The following is an 18454-nucleotide window of genomic DNA, read 5'->3' on the forward strand; positions in this document are numbered from 1 at the left end:
AATTAAAGTTACAGATTTTTATGACCTTGTTTAAGTAGCATTCATTTAAAAGTAATTTAAAAGTAACCACACTCTTTGTTCCAATAATGTATTTCCTTTTTCCTCAAACAAGAAATTAATGATTTATTTTGATTTCATATTAAAAACATCAGCTCACCTTCTTCTATAATTACAGTTGGGACAGTCAGGCATGCTCAAACGTGACGACAGCATGTGTCTCATTGTGTCTGTGAAGTTGTTCTCCCCAGCTAGTGCTTTCTTGTTATTAAGCTGAAGTAAATTATAAAGGCAGTGTTTTAGTAGTGCAAGATTTTCCATTAACAATTCAATGGCACATCATGATTAACAAATTACATAATCAAAAAGGGTTCTTTGGGCAAAATATTTTAAAAGCAGAATAATTCAGAATAATTTCATGATGGTGGTGTTTTGATCATGAGTAAAAAAAGGAAGAAGTTCAAAGTTACAAACAACAAACATTTGGCACTGAAACTCTTCAAAGAAAGTATGTTTCTACTATGAAATAGTGAAGCAGCCGAGTCCATGTCCTCAACTCATTTGTATGTGCATCTTGCATGGTATTTCTGCTGATGCACTCTGAACTTGAGCAGTTCTTGTCTTGTTTCATGGTATGCACAAAAGGACGCTGCTGACGAATGGAGAGAGAATGCAAACTCACCCTTAGCTTGCAAAAAAGAATTAGGACTAATTCTGTAGCCACAATGGGATAGATTCAAGGAATGAAGTAGCTGCCCAAAACAGGACTTGACTGCATTAGTGAAAAAATACAATCCAAATAACCTCCACTTGGCAGAGGCCTAATCCTGAAAGCACCTAATTTCATTAGATACCTACAAACCTTAGGTTAAACAAGGATGTGCCTAAGCTTCCATTTCTATAGATGCCCAGACTTGATCCTTACCTAAGCAGCCATGGGCTTACAGTTCATTTAAGCCCAATTAGGATCAAAGAAAAAGAGGATTCTTCCTCAAGTCCTCTGAGGAGCCCTGTATACCAGATGTTCTAAAGACATGGTTAACACAGGCTTATGTTCCTTATAGGAAAACGTATTTACTGATGACTGCTTTGAGACATTGCCAATTTAAGCTTAAGTTTAAGTTTATTAAAATGTACTGTCATACTCTCTCTTTCTCTGCCTCATGACTAGCATTTCTTTCTGCACAGTGGTACAGGAACAGAGAGGTTTCCCATCCAATCTTGACTCTAGCCAAGTCACACTGCACTCTTATGGAAAGCATAACACATACTTCAACACTTTGAGGCTACAGAAGAAGTTTTGTGTCTTAAACAGCAAATAGTTTTATAATAAGGTAGGAACTTCTACTGTCCCCTCTCTGGCTACAGCTTAAAAAAGGCAGATCTGCTCAGCCTTTTCCCCACAAAACAGATGTAGAAGCCATCTCCAGAGTCGAAACAGATGCAATCATCTGCCCTGCTACCATGGTTCACCCTCCCCAGCTCTTCACACACAAGGGAATTTGTTAAACTCTTGAACACAATATTCCCTATCATGTACATTAAGGCAGCTCCATGCTCAGTGTATTGGCTGTTTTGGATCCCATTCTAAGGCATCAAAAATTCCCCTTTTGTTGTATAAAGAATTTTAACAACTGGTATTCAGTTTTAAGACTATGGTACTTATGCTTTCACCTTGTAGTAACTGAGATTACATACTATTACACACTCTTCTTGGATCTTGGTTTTCTGTATTTTAGTTGACCAAATTTCATACCTGTCATAGTTGCAGAATTAGATCATATAGAACTAGTACAATATACTACACTCATATGCTTGCATCTTACAAATATACATGAAGCATTAGTACAACTTAGCATGGTATAAAAAAAAAATCCTACCTGCTCTTCAATATAACGCCTCTGTTTAAAAAATTCCCAGTCTTCCTTTAGCATGCGTTGTTTTGTTTTCATTGCCATCTAAAACAGAATTTAAGGAGAACTCATTGATTCAATCACAGAAATGCTACGCTGTGGTCAGTTGGTCTATCAGTTTCATTAAACCTAGCTTGTCTATACTATTTTGAAAGTACTTACATATTTAGTCAATATGAAGTGTATTCTATTTGCTAATCATCTGATGAGTCACTTAAACATAAGATTTTATATTCATTTACACTATTTTTCAGTCTGACTTTTGCACTGCTATTCCTTATGTTAATATTTCTTTTCATTAAATTTTTTCATAGCATTTTCAACAAAATGTGATTGGCATTAAATCCTCAACATCTCAGATCCACTAAAACCCACTGAAATCTAGAGATACAGGACCTTCAGCAAGGCCTCAACACAGGCTCAAGTGCAAACTCTGATGTACCTACCACGTGTGGAACTAACCACCGAATCAAAAAGTCAAAAAAATTAGAAGAGTAAACAAAATTAAGTAGTGACCTAGACTAACGCTATTTACCACTTTTATTCCTCAATGTATTTCATGCTGATGATTTATCTAAGGCTGGAAAAATATTTTGTAATTACTCATCCCTGAATCACACCACCATAAATGCACATAAAGCCCATAACTTTTTGTACACAAATGATATTTTTCTGATTTAGTAAATAAATTCACTCTGACAGAACACAAAAGCTTCCATGAACTTTAACACAGCAAAATGCAAGAACAAAGCTTCTCCAGTTGTACCTCTCAACAGTTTTAAGAGGACTAGTTTATCAGTGAGGAAAAACAACTATCTAGGTGTCGTGGTTTAACCCGACAAGCAGCTAAACACCCACTACACAGCCGTTTGCTCACTCGCCCTCAGTGTGATGGGGAAAAGAATCAGAGAAAAAAAAGGTAAAAATCGTGGGTTGAGAAAAAAAAACAATTTAATAGGACAGAAAAGGAGAGGGGGGCAGGGAAGAATTTGCAAAACAAGTGACGCACAATGCAATTGCTCACCACCTGCTGACCAATGCCCAGCCGGTTCCCGAGCAGTGGCTGCGCCCCCCCGACCAACTTTTTTTTTTGTTCAGCATGACATCATATGGTATGGAATATCCCTTTAGTCAGTTTGGGTCAGCTGTCCTGGCTGTGTCCCCTCCCAGCTTCTTGTGCACCTCCAGCCTCCTCGCTGGCAGGGCAGTATGAGAAGCTGAAAAGTCCCTGACTTAATGGAAGCACTGCTCAGCAACAACTAAAACATCAGTGTGTTATCAACATTATTCACATCCTAAATCCAAAACACAGCACTATACCAGCTACTAGGAAGAAAATTAACTCTATCCCAGCTGAAACCAGAACACTAGGTTATCTTTTACAGTTCTTTTCATTTGCCCGATTAATAAAAAAAAAAATCTACCACTTTATAGAATATAACAAATTGCTTCATAGAGATATGTTAGTGAGCTGAAGTCCAGTAGGTTATACCACTAGCAATCTTTTTTTTTTCTTCAAAAGCGTGCCTCCAGAAATTCATACTTGGTCAAAAGTTCGAAGTCTTACTATTAACCTAAGTGTATTATTGCTATTATCATTATTCAACTTGGGAAAATGAAATTCTAAGCTGGGGATTTGAAACAGTGTTAAGTGGTAAAGTTTTGCCTAATGAATTTCTGAAACAATCAGCAGTATATAATTCTAATTACTACTGTGGATTTTGATTTCCCTTGCTTCAGCGAAGTTATATTAATACCAAAAAATGAATTTATCATGTGCATGTGTGTTTTTTAAAAAAATAGCATGTATGAAATATTCCTGAACCATTGGTACAATTTCTTAGACACACTAAAAGGTACTGCAGAGTCTGTGGCCAAAACCATCTGAGATTTCATCCTGGCTGTACTCTCAGCTTCTGAGCACCCTTGAGCTATATTTAAACACAGCAATACTCACCGGTTTAGGTGCCCTGCCACCTAGCTGAATCCTCACCATCAAAGACAGGCACCTACATTCACTGTACATTATAAGAGAAGACTTTAATGCCAAAGAATGAAGTTTAAAACAGCCAGTACATTAACTGAGAGCTGCCTACTCAAGCCTGCCAAAAAACTGTCAAAGTAAATAGCATGGTTTAAGTCTTGGTATTCTTGAGTATTAATGGGAACAGGGTCTGAAGCCAAAGTTTTCCTACTTCCAACTTCGCAGCCTTTCCAATACCCCATATCTGCAAGTATCTTAAGTTATTAATTCCATAAATAATAGGAAATCACTTGTCTCCCCTCTTTCTCTTCACCAATGAATATTTAATTCAGTAGAGCAAAGTAGCTGCAATACAAACCACATGATTCATGCCCAAGAATTCTGCTAGGGAGTGGGAGATAAATTCAAATGCCATCAGATGGAAAAATTTACACTTCACTCTTGCACATCTGCAATGAATATGCTACCAGTGCTGCCCAATGGAGAAGAGAGGTCCACTACCACCCTCTTCCTTCCTCCCTGTTTATTTGAGGCTAAAAAGTATTTGAGATCCATCAGACAAGACATGCTAAAGTGAGACAGGTAGGTGAACAAGTATTTTCCATTCTGAAATAGATTTAATCATGGAACAAAACCAGCAGTGTGGTCAGAACTGACACATACCACTAGATCACCTGTGAGAACTCTGATGTTCATACATACATCAAGAATGCTTGTTGCTTCCAAATTTTAAACTCTGTATCAAATTCCACCTGTGAACCTAATCTATTTTCCTAGCCTGTTTCACTAGAAATAATAAAAATAATTCCTCTTACCACAAACTCTCAGCACCCAAAAATAGTGAGTATTTTGATTATTTATACAGCTGCCATAAAGACAAAAACCAATTATGCCCGTACAATACTATTTTTTCTATTAAGTTGATCAGGACTGTAAAAAAAAAAAAAAAAACCACACACAAATATGGAGAGACAAGTAAGGAGCTCTCCCTGGGCTCTTGTACAGCTGGGCAAAGGCATTCCTATATTCCTTTCTTCTGTGGGAGCCAGCAGTAAAAAAAAGGAAACGCGTTCATACAAAGTATATATGACTATCTAGCCATTACTTATGGGAATGATCCAGATATATTTAGGACCTCCTGAATTAAATGTAGTCTAAATTTGGTAAGAAAAACAGGATCTGGAGGTACAGGCTGCATACATTTAAATTCTCCTGTATTCCAGATACCCTAAACAGGTACCTGTAATTACAGATTACCAGGTAATCTGTACCTCCAGATCCTGTTTTTAACAGATCAGATTTTAACAGGTCATGAATACAGGTGCTGATATGAACAAATTTTATTTATTTTATTTTATTCTAAGTTTTATGACAGCATACACACATGGTATAGCAATGTATTAAGTTACATGTTAAGTTACAGCATGACACAGCTGTCTTACACAGTCTTTAAAAAAAAAAAAAAGTAGTATTTGTATTGCTTGCAAAAGCTATTCGCTTTTTTTCCCCAAGAACAAGTAACATAACATACCATAGTAAAGGGTCCGTTAATTACCTCTGTTGACGCCCTGTCTACAGTTTTGGGTATAGTTCCACATACCGATTTTTTGGGGTATAGTTCCACACTAGATAAATGAGGACCATTCTTAAGCTTTCCTCTGTGGTGGTCTGCATGTTCTAACCTTTGATACACTAGCAATAAAAACTCATAATTTTGTTAAGCCAAGAGGCAGCAAATAATGAACATGTATTCACTGTTAAGATCCAGTTTCCATAGTAGCCAGGCTTTTTGATTTCTACCTTGTTGACAAAAATATCACTGCAAATTCAGGTAAGATGGTCATACTGAATGATGTATTTTTGATCAAGAGAGTATAATCACAGGTTATCACCAACACGGGGTTTAAGACCTGATTGTGAAAATGTTTCTTCTACGTATAAATACCAATATAAGTATCAGTATCTCCTTTAAAATTTGATGGTTTAAGTTTTAGAATTGTTTCCCCTACACACTCCCCTTGCAGGTTTTTTTGGTCATTAGGAAATAAGAAGTCATTATATTAAGTTTCCCCAAATGGGAGAAGGGTTTCTGTTTGCGTCAGGATACAGGCTTCACTGAGCAGTACTTGTGGCAGCTGCATGGTCACTTGATACAGAGAACTACAGAAAAATCAGTTAAGAGTTGATTTTTAGGTGGTGCAGATCAACCAGTCAGAAGCCTGATATGAATGCGACTCTACAGAAATGCCATCTTTTGGAAAAATAAGTGAATGATGAGAAGTGAACTGGGGTCCCTTTCTTACTGGAGAGGCAGTATCAGATAGCCACAACACCCTGACACCATGACTTCTAGTAGCACAAAATGTAAGATGATGAAATTTTACTGAGCTGCTATCATTTACGTGCACAAAAGCAGCCAGACCAAGAGAAAACGTAATAACTGATAGCTCACAGATGCAGACCCCAAATATAGAACAATGTCTAAAAATAAAATTATTTATGTCCTGTCTCCATCTTGAAGGTACTGGGATTAATGGTAAAAGTTCACTTAAATCTTCATCACAGGGAACAGCTTCTAAAGGACATTTACAGTGTACTATAAGACTTTAAAATATGTTTGTAAAGTATGTTTGTTATCTATAGGAGCAACATAGCATTATTAAATCTCAAATTGGACTTCCATATTTCTAATGCTCATAAAACCTCAAAATACAAGAAAAGTTCTATAAAATTCTGTATCTTCAATTCTTTCAAGACATATTCTTTCTTCTAGTATACTTAAGATTGAACTAAACAGTATTCAAAGGCTTATCCTGAGTGTTTAAAAAAAATTCTGAGTTCTTTGAACATGAGACAAATCACATGAGCGATTTTGGGAGAGTATAAACAACCACTTGCAAAATAAACAGCTATTTTTCTGAAATTTAAGTTCTTGACAATGTAGGAGTCAGCACAACAACCTGGTTATTTTCTGAAATGTAGCACAAACTCAGAAGAATCAGCTGTCAGAACATACACTTAATTAAAAAAGGATAACTTCAGAGGTCTCAAATATTTATGCAGTGAGACTGGGTTCTGATTTTGACAGTTGTACAAAGGTTATCATTACACTATTCAACATGCAATAGTTTTTAAAAGCAATCTCTTCCTCTGAGTTTCATTTAATGCAATTATTATTTTGGAAGCTTAGGGGGTTTTGTGGGGTGGGGTTTGGTGTTTTTTTTCTCCTTTTCCTAGTGCCATCTACAAAAGAAAGTTTCAGATTACTATTACTCAGTGCTATGAGTAATTTACAGGCTAAAGTCATTCAAAAATGTGGAAAGACCATCTCTAAACAATGGCACAACAATCTGCTTCAAGAATTTGAAGATGTTTCTGTACAATCACCATTACGTATTGGTATGTTAGTGTTCTTTTCTATTCTGAAAGATTGACATCAATGAAAAAAGTTACAGTTTGTTGCTTCAAAGCTCTAGATAAAAATACCAAAGAAACTCTTCACTGTAGGTACAGCCTTGCATGGGCTGCTCCCTACATAATCAGTCTTGAGACTGTTTACATGATTCTTACCTGTTCATCAACATAATCATCTATTCTTTTCTGGCATTCAAGCCATGCTTCAGCAACTTGACCCATTTCCTGTTCCAGCTGATGATACCTTTGTAGCAAGGTACTATACATATCTTCACTACAGGAATCGTGTGTTGTTCCAAGCCTAAAAGTTCAAATAGCACTTGTTATAGAAGAGACATTTCACTGAAAAAATCATGCTTTTAAGTTCTGCCAGCCAAAAAAGCGTTGTTAAAGTGCAGTTATTGATACCCCTAGGCCCACATAGCTGCTTGTATCCCAAAATTGAGTATTTTTAGCCATTTTTCAAAAAATATCCAACCGCTTGTTCCAATGTTCTCTAACCAACAATAGCAAGAATGTGGGAAGTGCAACATTTCTAAAGCCTCTTTCCCACGGGCAACCAGATGTCAAATCTACTGAGCCGTATTTATTCAAATTTTTTTGCTTGATATATTTATCCTTCCAAATTCTATGGGCTAAATATATACTTGTTGACTATTTACTGAAGAGCTATATAGTAAAAATAAAGCCAGAAGCTTGTTCATCAGAACTCTCATGATCAATGCTAAAAAGATTACTAGACAAGTTGGAGTTCCAGCTGGGAAGAGTGCTGTAGAATGAGGCAAGTGAAATAATTTGGTTGCATGCACTTATCTACTATCACTCAAGCAGCATCAAGTTCAAAATGTAGTTACGCCATTCACTGATGACTGTCTCTATAAGGAGCCCCAGAAAGAGGAGACAGATTTATCTTCCTTTCTACTACTACCTTTTTGTACAGCAAATCCCTTAAAAAAAAAAAAAACCAACTCTATTAGAGCGCATCATCACAATGATTCTTAAGTAAATAAGCAAACTCCTGAAAACTTGACTTCAGAAACAAATAAAAAGACAAAATTCTATTCGATAATGTGTGTTTAAAGCACACTGAATTATAATGACCTGTAAATTGACACAAATAAACTGAAGCTTTTCAACATTTCTTCTACTTCGTAATTAAGAGGAAACTGGTTGATAGTTAATTAGGCACAGAGGTTGTGTGGCAAGTCAAAGCCGGTACCAAAAATCAAAATTCAAGCATCTCTAAACTTGACATTTAAGCCCAGTTCCAGCATTTCAGGGAGGTCTGTTACAGATTTCCATTGCAACAGGATGCTAACTCCAACTTAAGAACTACATAGTCCTGCCTATCATCTGGCAAAGATGAGCCCTTAATTTTAATGTGGCAATTAAGCATAATGAAGAGCTGAGCAAACAGACAACTCAGTAAGCATTAAGTTACAGCTATTAGCATAATTTTGCCAATAAATTCAAGTTTGATTTTTTTTTTGTTGTTTTTGCCCAGAACCTGCAACACACCCACTTTAGAAGGGTGCATAAGCAATTCTGCACATTAAAAACTTGGGAAGTCCATGCTTGGTAGAGAACAAAAAGCAGTTTAAAGGGATATGGTGACTTTAAGATACAACACTTCCTCACTATCAGTGCAAACACTGTCAATTCCTGTTAGTGGATCACGATTTACTACTTTTCTTGAAGCCTGTGTTTCTGGTATTACGCAATTACGTGAAATTCTGATCCCTACTGCACAGAAGTCAAGAATTTGTTCTCATAACTGCTGCTCAGTAGTACTATTCTTTCAAACACTAGTTGTGCACAAAATCTTTTTTAAATACGCTCTCAAGTTAGAAGCAAAAGAACTTCATTTTTAAAAATTTAGATTAACAATGCAACACCATTTACATTTCCAATTTTTATTGTGACTCTTGAGTAAAGGTTAACATGCTACTGTAATATACTTACACTCCCAAGGCAAGTATAAAGCCACAGTCTAGGTAATATTTCAGCCCTGTAAACAGAGGTGGAATATATTCCTGGACTGCAGCAAAAAAGGTAATAAAAGGCATCACACATACATAAAACTTAACAAGAATTGCTTAATTTACAGTAACTGAATCTTCCAAGGCATACATGTTGACATAGATCCTAATGTATGCCTGTGTATCTTGATCAGGAATTTTTTGGCCAACAGCATTTAACTGAAGCTGTGCATATACCCTGAACACTGTCCCATCCCATACAGGGAAAGCAAAAAGGACAGAAAAGCCTCAAGTATCAGTTAGTTACTTCATTACCAAACCCTGATAAAGCAGTCCATTGAATGTAGGAGGCATGTCAGTGGCTGCATGTAATCAAATGCATCTTAACACAAGACAGATTTTTTTAGACTTTAAAGTACCCTTCACATAGACACCTTCATCAGGAAGCAACTAGCCACCCACCTATGAAAGGACTAGATTTCCTTAAATACTGATTATGAAAAATACAGCCTTATGAAATGCTGTGTCTGATCTAGAAGCCCTGCTGATTAATTAACTCTTGATAAGCATACGGATAGGTCTTACAGCACAGTTTAGTGCCTCCTAAACAAACCAGAGGTGTTGACTAGGTAGCAGAACAAGATACAACACACTAAGACCCTGGTAGTTTACCCTGAGTAGATGACCAGTCCTGTGAAATACTGACACAGCTAATCTCGTATCAGCTACTAACCTCCATCCCACAAGACTGCTATGTTTAATCACTCCCTAAATTAACATCTTTTCTAGTCTGACATCTGATAAGCATCCTTGGAACTAATCACAGCACACTAACTATATATTTTGAAAAAGCCAGAGATACACAAAACATTTAGTGATTTAAAGAAGGGATGAGAGAAAGGATGAGCACCCAAAATCTGACTGAAGTTGAGATGCCGAAACGCCATTTCACATTTCTTCTTCAGGAAGAGAAAACAGTGAGGCCAATGCTCTTTGGTAAAGAACCTCTACTGCAAATGATTATTTACTGACCAAATGATCAGGGGACTAGGCTGATCTCTGCTTCTCCATGTGAGGCCTCTCTGATGGAACATTCCTCCATCAATTCCCAATAGAAGGCAGATCATCCTCCAGAAAAATTTCTCAGGAAAGGCTACCTAATTGTCTTACTTGAAGACACAGAGAACTCAGCAGTAAAATCCTGGGAGTCCATGAAAACAGAAGTAATCTATGTTTATCAAAGAAAAACAAGACATACACTATTTAAACTAGAAACCATGAAACAGCTTGTGCTGAACCTCTCCTTTCAAAAAGGCTCATGTGAATCAATCTAGGCAAAAACCACAGTTTATGTGAAACACCCTTAAAGCTATCTAGCAAACACAAATGTACTGGAAAAGAAATTCCTGCAGGAAGAGATTCTGACTTCATCACATTTAAGCCTTGAAGGTAGCTGTCACTACAGTGAAGTTCTGCAGAGAAACACCTTCTGTTGCTCAGACTTTAATTGCAGTAGCACTTGAGAACAACAGGTAAATGAAAACAATCCAATGCTTTTGTCAAGAAATGACCATAAGCTTCACTAAGACCATTCTCATCTCTGCAGATGAAGGCAATATAAACAGTCTTGATATACCCAGGATTGCTGGAGTAAGAGATGCACAGAAGCCTTGTCAGAAAGCATGGAGATGACTGAGGGATACAGTGTCAGTGACAGTGGTACTGGGAAGTCAGACACAGCTCACTGGGAGAATATGCGATTGAACAACATGCTGTTGAACATAGCAACAGAATTACCTGCCTGGGGCAGCAGTGGGCGGGGGGAGGGAGGGAGGGGAGAAAGAAGAAAAAAAAAAAAAAGGCTTTCAGTACCAACCCAATTTCATGTAAACCAATTAGACCAGTTATTCTGAGGGAATAGACTTATTATTAGACTTCTCACTGAGCCCAGTGACAATTAAGCTTTCTTGCCATTTCTTGCTTTCCTTTCTAGCAAAAGGAGAACTCGTCAGAAATTTCTTTATTCACCACCAGTAACATCTCTTGTGACAGACTTAAACTGCTCTTGTAGCATGGAAGAATACCCAAGATAATACCTCTAAAACACACGTATACAGAGCATAAATGTCTCTTCACCAGAAACAAGGTTCTGAGGTCAACACGAACCATCCATGAACGTACTTTAAAAATGTTCAGACTTAGGATAAAGAATAAAGTTTCTGTGAATTAATACCTCTTCCCTAAAAAAACCAAACACACTGCAGGCACATATATTACAAGCAGAGCAACCCTGATAAAATACACATTCTAAAGCCCCAGAAAATGCAATATGCCATCAGACGTACAAGTACATAGCAAGGGATTTTGTTTCTTTTGCTTTCTCCAGTGAAAAGGTTGCTTAAAGCTCCAAATTAAGTTATTTGTGCAGTGTGGAAAGCATGAAGGCACTGAGGCTTTAATTCGCTTGTAGAGCTGTAAAGACAGTAGCAATGCCTGATGACAACTGAAAACAGTACTATTCAGTCATATGATCAGCATTTTCATAGGATGCTGTCATTTTACTAGGTACCATACAAGTAAGCAGATTAGGGTATAATTCTTCTGACAAGCAAGTTATGACAGCAGCCTGCTCAATCAACAATACTGTTTCCAAGACAGATCAACAAGGATTTTTACCTATTAAACTGTAGAAGTAGCAGTGAAATTTTTTTTTTTTTGTAGACACTGTGGTTTCAAACATGGGGTTTGATTTCTCCTTTAAATTACAAAAGAAAAGTTAAACTCTACCTTAGCTGTGACACCAATGTTGGCAAGCTATTCTGCAGGAGTGGCTCAGAAAATACCAGATTTTCAAACAGATGCTTATTGTGCAATTCCCATGTCACCTGAAATTTCTTCAAATGTTCATTTTCCTATAATGAGAAAACAACCAGAAATAAGCCAAGGTTGGGGGAGGGGAAGTTCCTGTCCGAGACAAGAATTTTTTTTTAAATCTAGTTTCCAACCTACAGGCTGGATTATCCAGTTCAGATCTTACCCAGTTTTAATACCCAGAAACTAAGAATTTAAGCAATTCTTTAATGACTTAAATAACCATAGCTTCATTCCTTGTTTTTCCAAATTGTCATGGATTAGAAAGAAAAAGAAAACTCCGACTATGTTGTTGAAAGCTTACATTCATTTCTGCACTGAAAGATGTCTTTTATGATCTGAACCAGTTATTCTCAGGTTTTCTTGTCAAACAATTGTCTATCTGATTATTTTTCAGTTCTTTGAACTTATCTAGTAACAGACACATGTATGATGGCAAGCTATAATCTTTATTCAAAACTGACATACATCAAAGTAAAGAGTTCTCTCCAAGTACAGCTTCAAAAATGAAGTTTTCTAAATAGACAAGAGACTAAGCTCACTTCTCTAGTAGCAGAATGTTTTTCTATTTGAGGTTAACACATAATTGTATATAATTTCAAGGTCTAAAACTTAAATCTATTATTATCAAAACATAAGAATCAAAGACAGGTGTAATATTTTTTCAAGTCAGTTTTCCCACATATAGCCAGCAGTACGCAGGTTTTCTGTACCAGGACTCCCACACACAGCAAAATTAAATGCAACCATTCTGGGTATCCGATCAGCAAGCAAGCCCTATGTGCTATAAGCTCGAGAATCCAGAAATATCAGAACACTCTGGAATTTCAAAGTTTTGTTAAGCATAGTGGGTTAAAAAAACAAATACATATTTATATCAGACCTAAACACAAGACTATCAGTATTCAAAAAAAAAAAAAATCAAGTCTGGAGTTTCATTATTATTTAAGAAGGGTGGGTGGTTTTTCCGAGCTGCACAACACACATGTACACTTTCACTTTGAATATTATGTCTTTAAAATATTTAAAATTTCTATAAATTGCTAATAATTTCTCAAGGGTCAACACTGAGAAAAGTTGATTTCCTAAGCAATTTCCATATTATGCTGTGAAGAAAAGTCACCACTTGTCTACAAAATCTTGTGTATCAGATTGCGCAGAGTACGATATTTCTCACAAGCAAATACCAGGTAAGTTTTTTTTCTCTTCTAGTCTGCTATATTGTGTACTCAAGGACTCTTCTGTACTGATCACAGTCTTTCCAGCGTCCTCTCAGCATAATCTGTCATTCCCTGGTGGGGCACAAGGCTTTAGTTCCTGCTCTTGAACTTCACTAGTTAGCTGGATTCCTTTGAAAGGAAGGACAACTGTTCATAATTTCGTTGAGAAATTAGTTCCTTACAGGTGGAGGTTCAAGGCATTATATGCCTTTGTACAGCATGCTATGTGCAAAAGTTTTACCTTTAAAAGGAAGGCTGCACTAAGTTTAGAGATCTTGACTGCCTTTTATGTATTTCAGCTGAAAAGATTCCTTCTTCCATAGTGCACTGGTATCTTGAGAGAACACCACCATGCACACTGAAAAGGCTAGTGACCCTTCAGTTCACAGTACTGAAAGCTGTGACATACTATTCCATTTAATAAAAAGGTTATTTAATAAATCTAAGAAGTGTATGACAAGAGACAGTATCCTACATTCTCACATTTCAGTTTCTGAATGTCACAGCTTAGTAGAAAGAAGTTTTCGATATTTACTGGGCTGCAGAAGGAAAAGGACAAGGAAAGTCTGGGATATTTTCTGTTTTCTTATGCCTTGGTTTTTAAAAGAGAATAGGAATTTTATTTTATTTTGAATTTTGCCAGAAAAGGGGTAGATTAGGGAGTTCAAGCATCTTCTGTCTCTTCATAGCCATTATCTCAATCTCTCATACCTGCTAAGTTTTCATGATTACTAGTTCACAATAATAACGAGGGGAAAAAATATTAAAAGATTATTTTCTGACCAACTATGTAATTCTGGCACTAATGGGTTCATTATTGGCGGATCTACTTTGAGAAAGCTAACATTTGTACTGTAATCCATCCACTTTTCAGCTGAACAAATTTCTAAGTTCCAGTGCAAATCAACCTGAAGAGCAATCTTCTCCCAAGCACCTTGTTAGAGAGTTGATAACTATTAAAAGCAGCCAATAAACTGGAGATGGCAGTGACCTCATGTCTGTATCTAAGTGATAAAGCTGGGGAAGACAATACAGAAAACAGCAAATACACAGCATTAACAACAGAAAAAAGCATCAGATATGCTCAAGTTTTTTAATAAAGATCTTCCTGCTTTACCAATTCAATTTTACTAACAGCCCTACCTCAGTAATGACACTCTGCTTCCTCTCCGTTTTATATCCTTTTCACCTGTTGCCATCATAGTCTTGTTACTGCCTATTCTTTTCCTCTCTTTAGATACCTAGACAGTCACTTTCAGCTAATTGGCAATAAATCCCGAATTTACCAGTTTATCCACTACTTTTTTTTTTGCTTGTGCAAAGTTTACACAAGAAAAGAGATGCACAGGATAAGGACACTAAACAAAGGACATACAGGAAAGGATTATTAACAAAACAGGATTAATAACCTTCGCAGCCCTTAAACAGAGTTACAGAATTTGTTTACTGTATTACTCGCTCATGATGGACAGTTACTCAAGAAGAGATTTTTAAGGCTAGTGCTTATTTTCTACCTGATAATATAATCCCAAGTCTAACATCACAATCAGTTGGCAAAAAAATCATTTAAGAAAGAACAAGAATTTTAGAAATAATAACTAACATAGCAGATTAATTCCAAGGCAAGAGATCCTCTTTTCAAGTAGCCATTCTTGCTTATAAGTGAAAAGAAAAATTAAACATTGAAACAATCTAAGTTAGTGCTACACAACATGGTTGTCAAGAGATCATTAAAGATTAACAGAGAAGCGTTTCACACATTTTCAAAGGCATTACCTAAAATTTTGTAGATCTGCTTAAAGATTCGTTTCAGAATAAGTGCCACAAACAGCATCCCACCTTTTTCTTTACAAACAAAAGGTAATTTCATCAATTCACTGTAAGAGATGCCTAATCTACATTTCTGAAGAACTAAATTTGCACTTTCAGAATATCCCTGTCTCCAAGCATGCACACACAAAAACCCCTTGTATTTTACAAACCACAGAAAACACCTGAAAGAGCCCAGAACAGCTCTGCTAGAATCACCCCTACAAGTAGAAGCATATAGGCTATTTTTTCAGTCTTACCAGAGTAACTAGAAAGGCGCTGATTGTACATGCTGCCTGACAGAGTGCACTGTATTCTTCAAGTAGGAGTGAGATGAACTGATGTGCCTGTGGTGGCCCTTGTATTGCTAATGTTGACGCAACTTTAGATCCCAGTGACAAGTGTCTGAGCAGACGAACTTTCATTTCAAGCACATATTCTCTAGCTTGCTGTTCCAATCGTTGGTAAAGCTGATATGGATCTCTTTCACAAAGCCTGTATTTTTAGAATATTTGTGACCAAAAAAAAAAAACAAAACCAAAATGCATGTAATCAACAATTTTTACTTTCCTAAAAATATTTACCAGTTACCATCATATGTTCATCAAAAAGAAACAATGGCTAGAATTTACGGAACTACCTTAAATCTTGGAGAACAGTCCAGTTCCCTTCTTTTACACTGTTGAACTGAGACCCTGTGTAGCTTCAGACTGGGATGCTTGCACACGTGAGGAACAAATTAATTTAGGACCTCAGTATTTCACTTCAACTTGTGAGCTAAAAAACCATTACTCAATTTGCATACAACCCTACAGACACTTAGACTCTTCAGACAAGCTTCTTTACAACTTCTCCATGTTCTTATATACAGCCCTAATAAATGTCCCAGTTGGAACAGCCAGACCTAGGCCTGATTAACATGCTGTAGAAGGACAGGCCTTTACTTCAAGCCATTGAAGGAGCTTGACCTGTTAGGCAGCCAGAACATGCCTAAATACATACTAACCAGACTGGACTCGGTGACTGCTTTGGGGGACCCTTCTGTTGTTGAGCTGAACTGAAAAAAGGCATTTCATGCAATTACCAAACTTTTAAGACACTCGTTCATGAAACTCCTTCTCACCTTCATTGAGAGTTTCTTACTCCAAGTTGCAGATCTTCTGTACAAGAATGTTTTTTGCACCTTTTATTAAAGCTGTGTCACTGCATAGCAGAGGTGTGGGATTCACAGAGCCACAAAGAATGTCCTTCAAGGAACATAACTTAGGGCACTCTACTATGGTAGTGCCTAAGCTGCAATCATTACAAATGATTGGTTGGGTTTTTTGGGTTTTTTTTTTGTTTGGTTGGTTTTTTTTAAATCTAGAATTTGCGACTCATTTGTTCCGGGGAAGCACACTAACATTGAAGCTCCAGAACCATACTGCCCTCCATGCACTCTATTCAGCCACTCAAATACCTGCAAGACTTGTCACTGTAAGACACAGTTTCAAAGAGGGTCAGGGCTTCCTGCTAAGGACAGCATACAGCTGGCTAGGTCTGATACTCTCCTGGAAGCGAGACATGGGTTTGAACCACCTCACACTGAAGAAAACTGAACACAATGGCTGCTTTGAAGCACTTCAGAGTGAAATCATACTATTTAAAGTCCTGTGCATGGAGTTTAAGCACTTGCCTCAGGTCTTTTACAGCACAGGGAGGTAGGGAAGAAAAAAGGGATTAAATAAGTACTTAAGAGTTAGATGAATAAAAGTCTGCTGCTATCTAGTCCCTGCTTTTCCCTCATCACTCTCAAAATAGAGTACTATCATATTGTCATGAAGTGCTCCAACATACAATAGGCACAGTACTTGGCACCACTACTTATTTTCAAGTAAGACGACCAGACAGTCCGTTTCTTGCCAGCTGTGTCTAACAAAGCTGAGCATGGAATTAGGAACTTCTACCTTTTAAACATAGATTTACTTGGCCACAGCATGATCTTTGGCATGCTACCTACATGGTTTGTTTGCGGGTTTTTTGTTTTGTTTGTTTTGTTTGTTTTGTTTTTACACTTCCAATACCTACATTGACTAGCTTTGTTAAAAAATTTTGCATGACATTAGGACCACAGACTGTTCACACTGGTGTTTGTTCAAACATAGTATCCTATTTCATAATTTGGAGACCACAAGGAACTCAAGTGAAAAATACTCATATTGGCTTTTAAGGTTTCCTTCTTTGAGGATCCTGTTTCTGCCTTTGTATTTTAATAATCTCTCTCAAAAGTGAAAAACAGTTCTAGACAAATCAAAGCTCCTAAGTACATAAGAAAGGTACACAGTATGTGTTCCAATTTTCAAAATTTTTCTATTAAAGAGAAACTGCATAAAAAAAAAATCAACAACCATTTTAGCTGTGATTCAGTTTTAATTACCTACACACTATGCAGCATTTAAGCATCTTTGATTTCAAAACCTACGTTGCATGTTTTGATCACTTAAACAAAGTGTGACTAATAGGGAGGCATACTACATTACTCTACATTTATACAACTCACGTTCAAAACCAAACACTCAGTTTTTATATAACAGAAGTGCAATAAGCTTATTTAATTATCTCTTAAGGCTGATTCAGGAGTACAGTCATATGAAGCGCAATGCTAAATTACTATAATTTAGCTTCAGCTAGAAACTCCACATAAGAACTACAGTTTGCCAGACTAGTCAGACCTTAGTATATTAAGTACATACAGAACCAAGGAGAGCAACTACTCCTTGACCACACATTCAGTTAGACAGAAACTGAGATGAACCTCCTGGAGCACTTTAAGGATAACCACACTATTCTCAAAAGGAAAAAACCCACAACTGAGGATCTCATTAAGCAAATCTTCAACTTCACACCTAGAAAAGCTACAATTTCAACTTCTGAAATGAGAAAGTAGTTCTCAGAATCCACCTCATCTAGTGATCAATGGCCAATATTACTTTTTTTTTTTTTTTTGAAAAGTCTCTTCTAGCTGTTACAACTACAGTAAGATGCAAGTTCGACAAGGTAAGATTTTCATGTGGGGCAATTCAAACTAAGCAGTGTCTTATTATAATCATCACCTCAAGGTCTTTTGAGGAATAAGATTTTGGGACCCTTCCACAATTATACATTAATATTCCTATTGCAAACGGCATACAAATCTAATAGCTTTCCATGCATTAAGTCTAGCATTTAAAAATCCTGCATGAAATAGAATTGACTGTTCCGACTTTTCATTCTAGTGGAGAGACAATC

General features: G+C 36.8%; 1 protein-coding gene across 2 annotated transcripts in view; it reads right to left on the minus strand.

Moving 5' to 3' along the window:
- Positions 1–18454, minus strand: part of FAM193A (family with sequence similarity 193, member A) — a 49373-nt gene that overhangs the window by 24794 nt on the left and 6125 nt on the right. For both annotated transcript variants that reach the window (XM_009581594.1, XM_009581602.1), the window contains 5 exons: positions 15448–15682; positions 12075–12199; positions 7465–7609; positions 1878–1955; positions 158–270 (listed from right to left, as the gene is read on the minus strand). In XM_009581594.1, coding sequence (XP_009579889.1) covers positions 158–270; positions 1878–1955; positions 7465–7609; positions 12075–12199; positions 15448–15682 — 696 coding nt within the window. The remainder of the gene's footprint in view (positions 1–157; positions 271–1877; positions 1956–7464; positions 7610–12074; positions 12200–15447; positions 15683–18454) is intronic.

This window comes from Fulmarus glacialis, unplaced genomic scaffold (genome assembly GCF_000690835.1).
Source record: "Fulmarus glacialis isolate BGI_N327 unplaced genomic scaffold, ASM69083v1 scaffold2660, whole genome shotgun sequence".
Lineage (NCBI taxonomy): Eukaryota > Metazoa > Chordata > Aves > Procellariiformes > Procellariidae > Fulmarus > Fulmarus glacialis.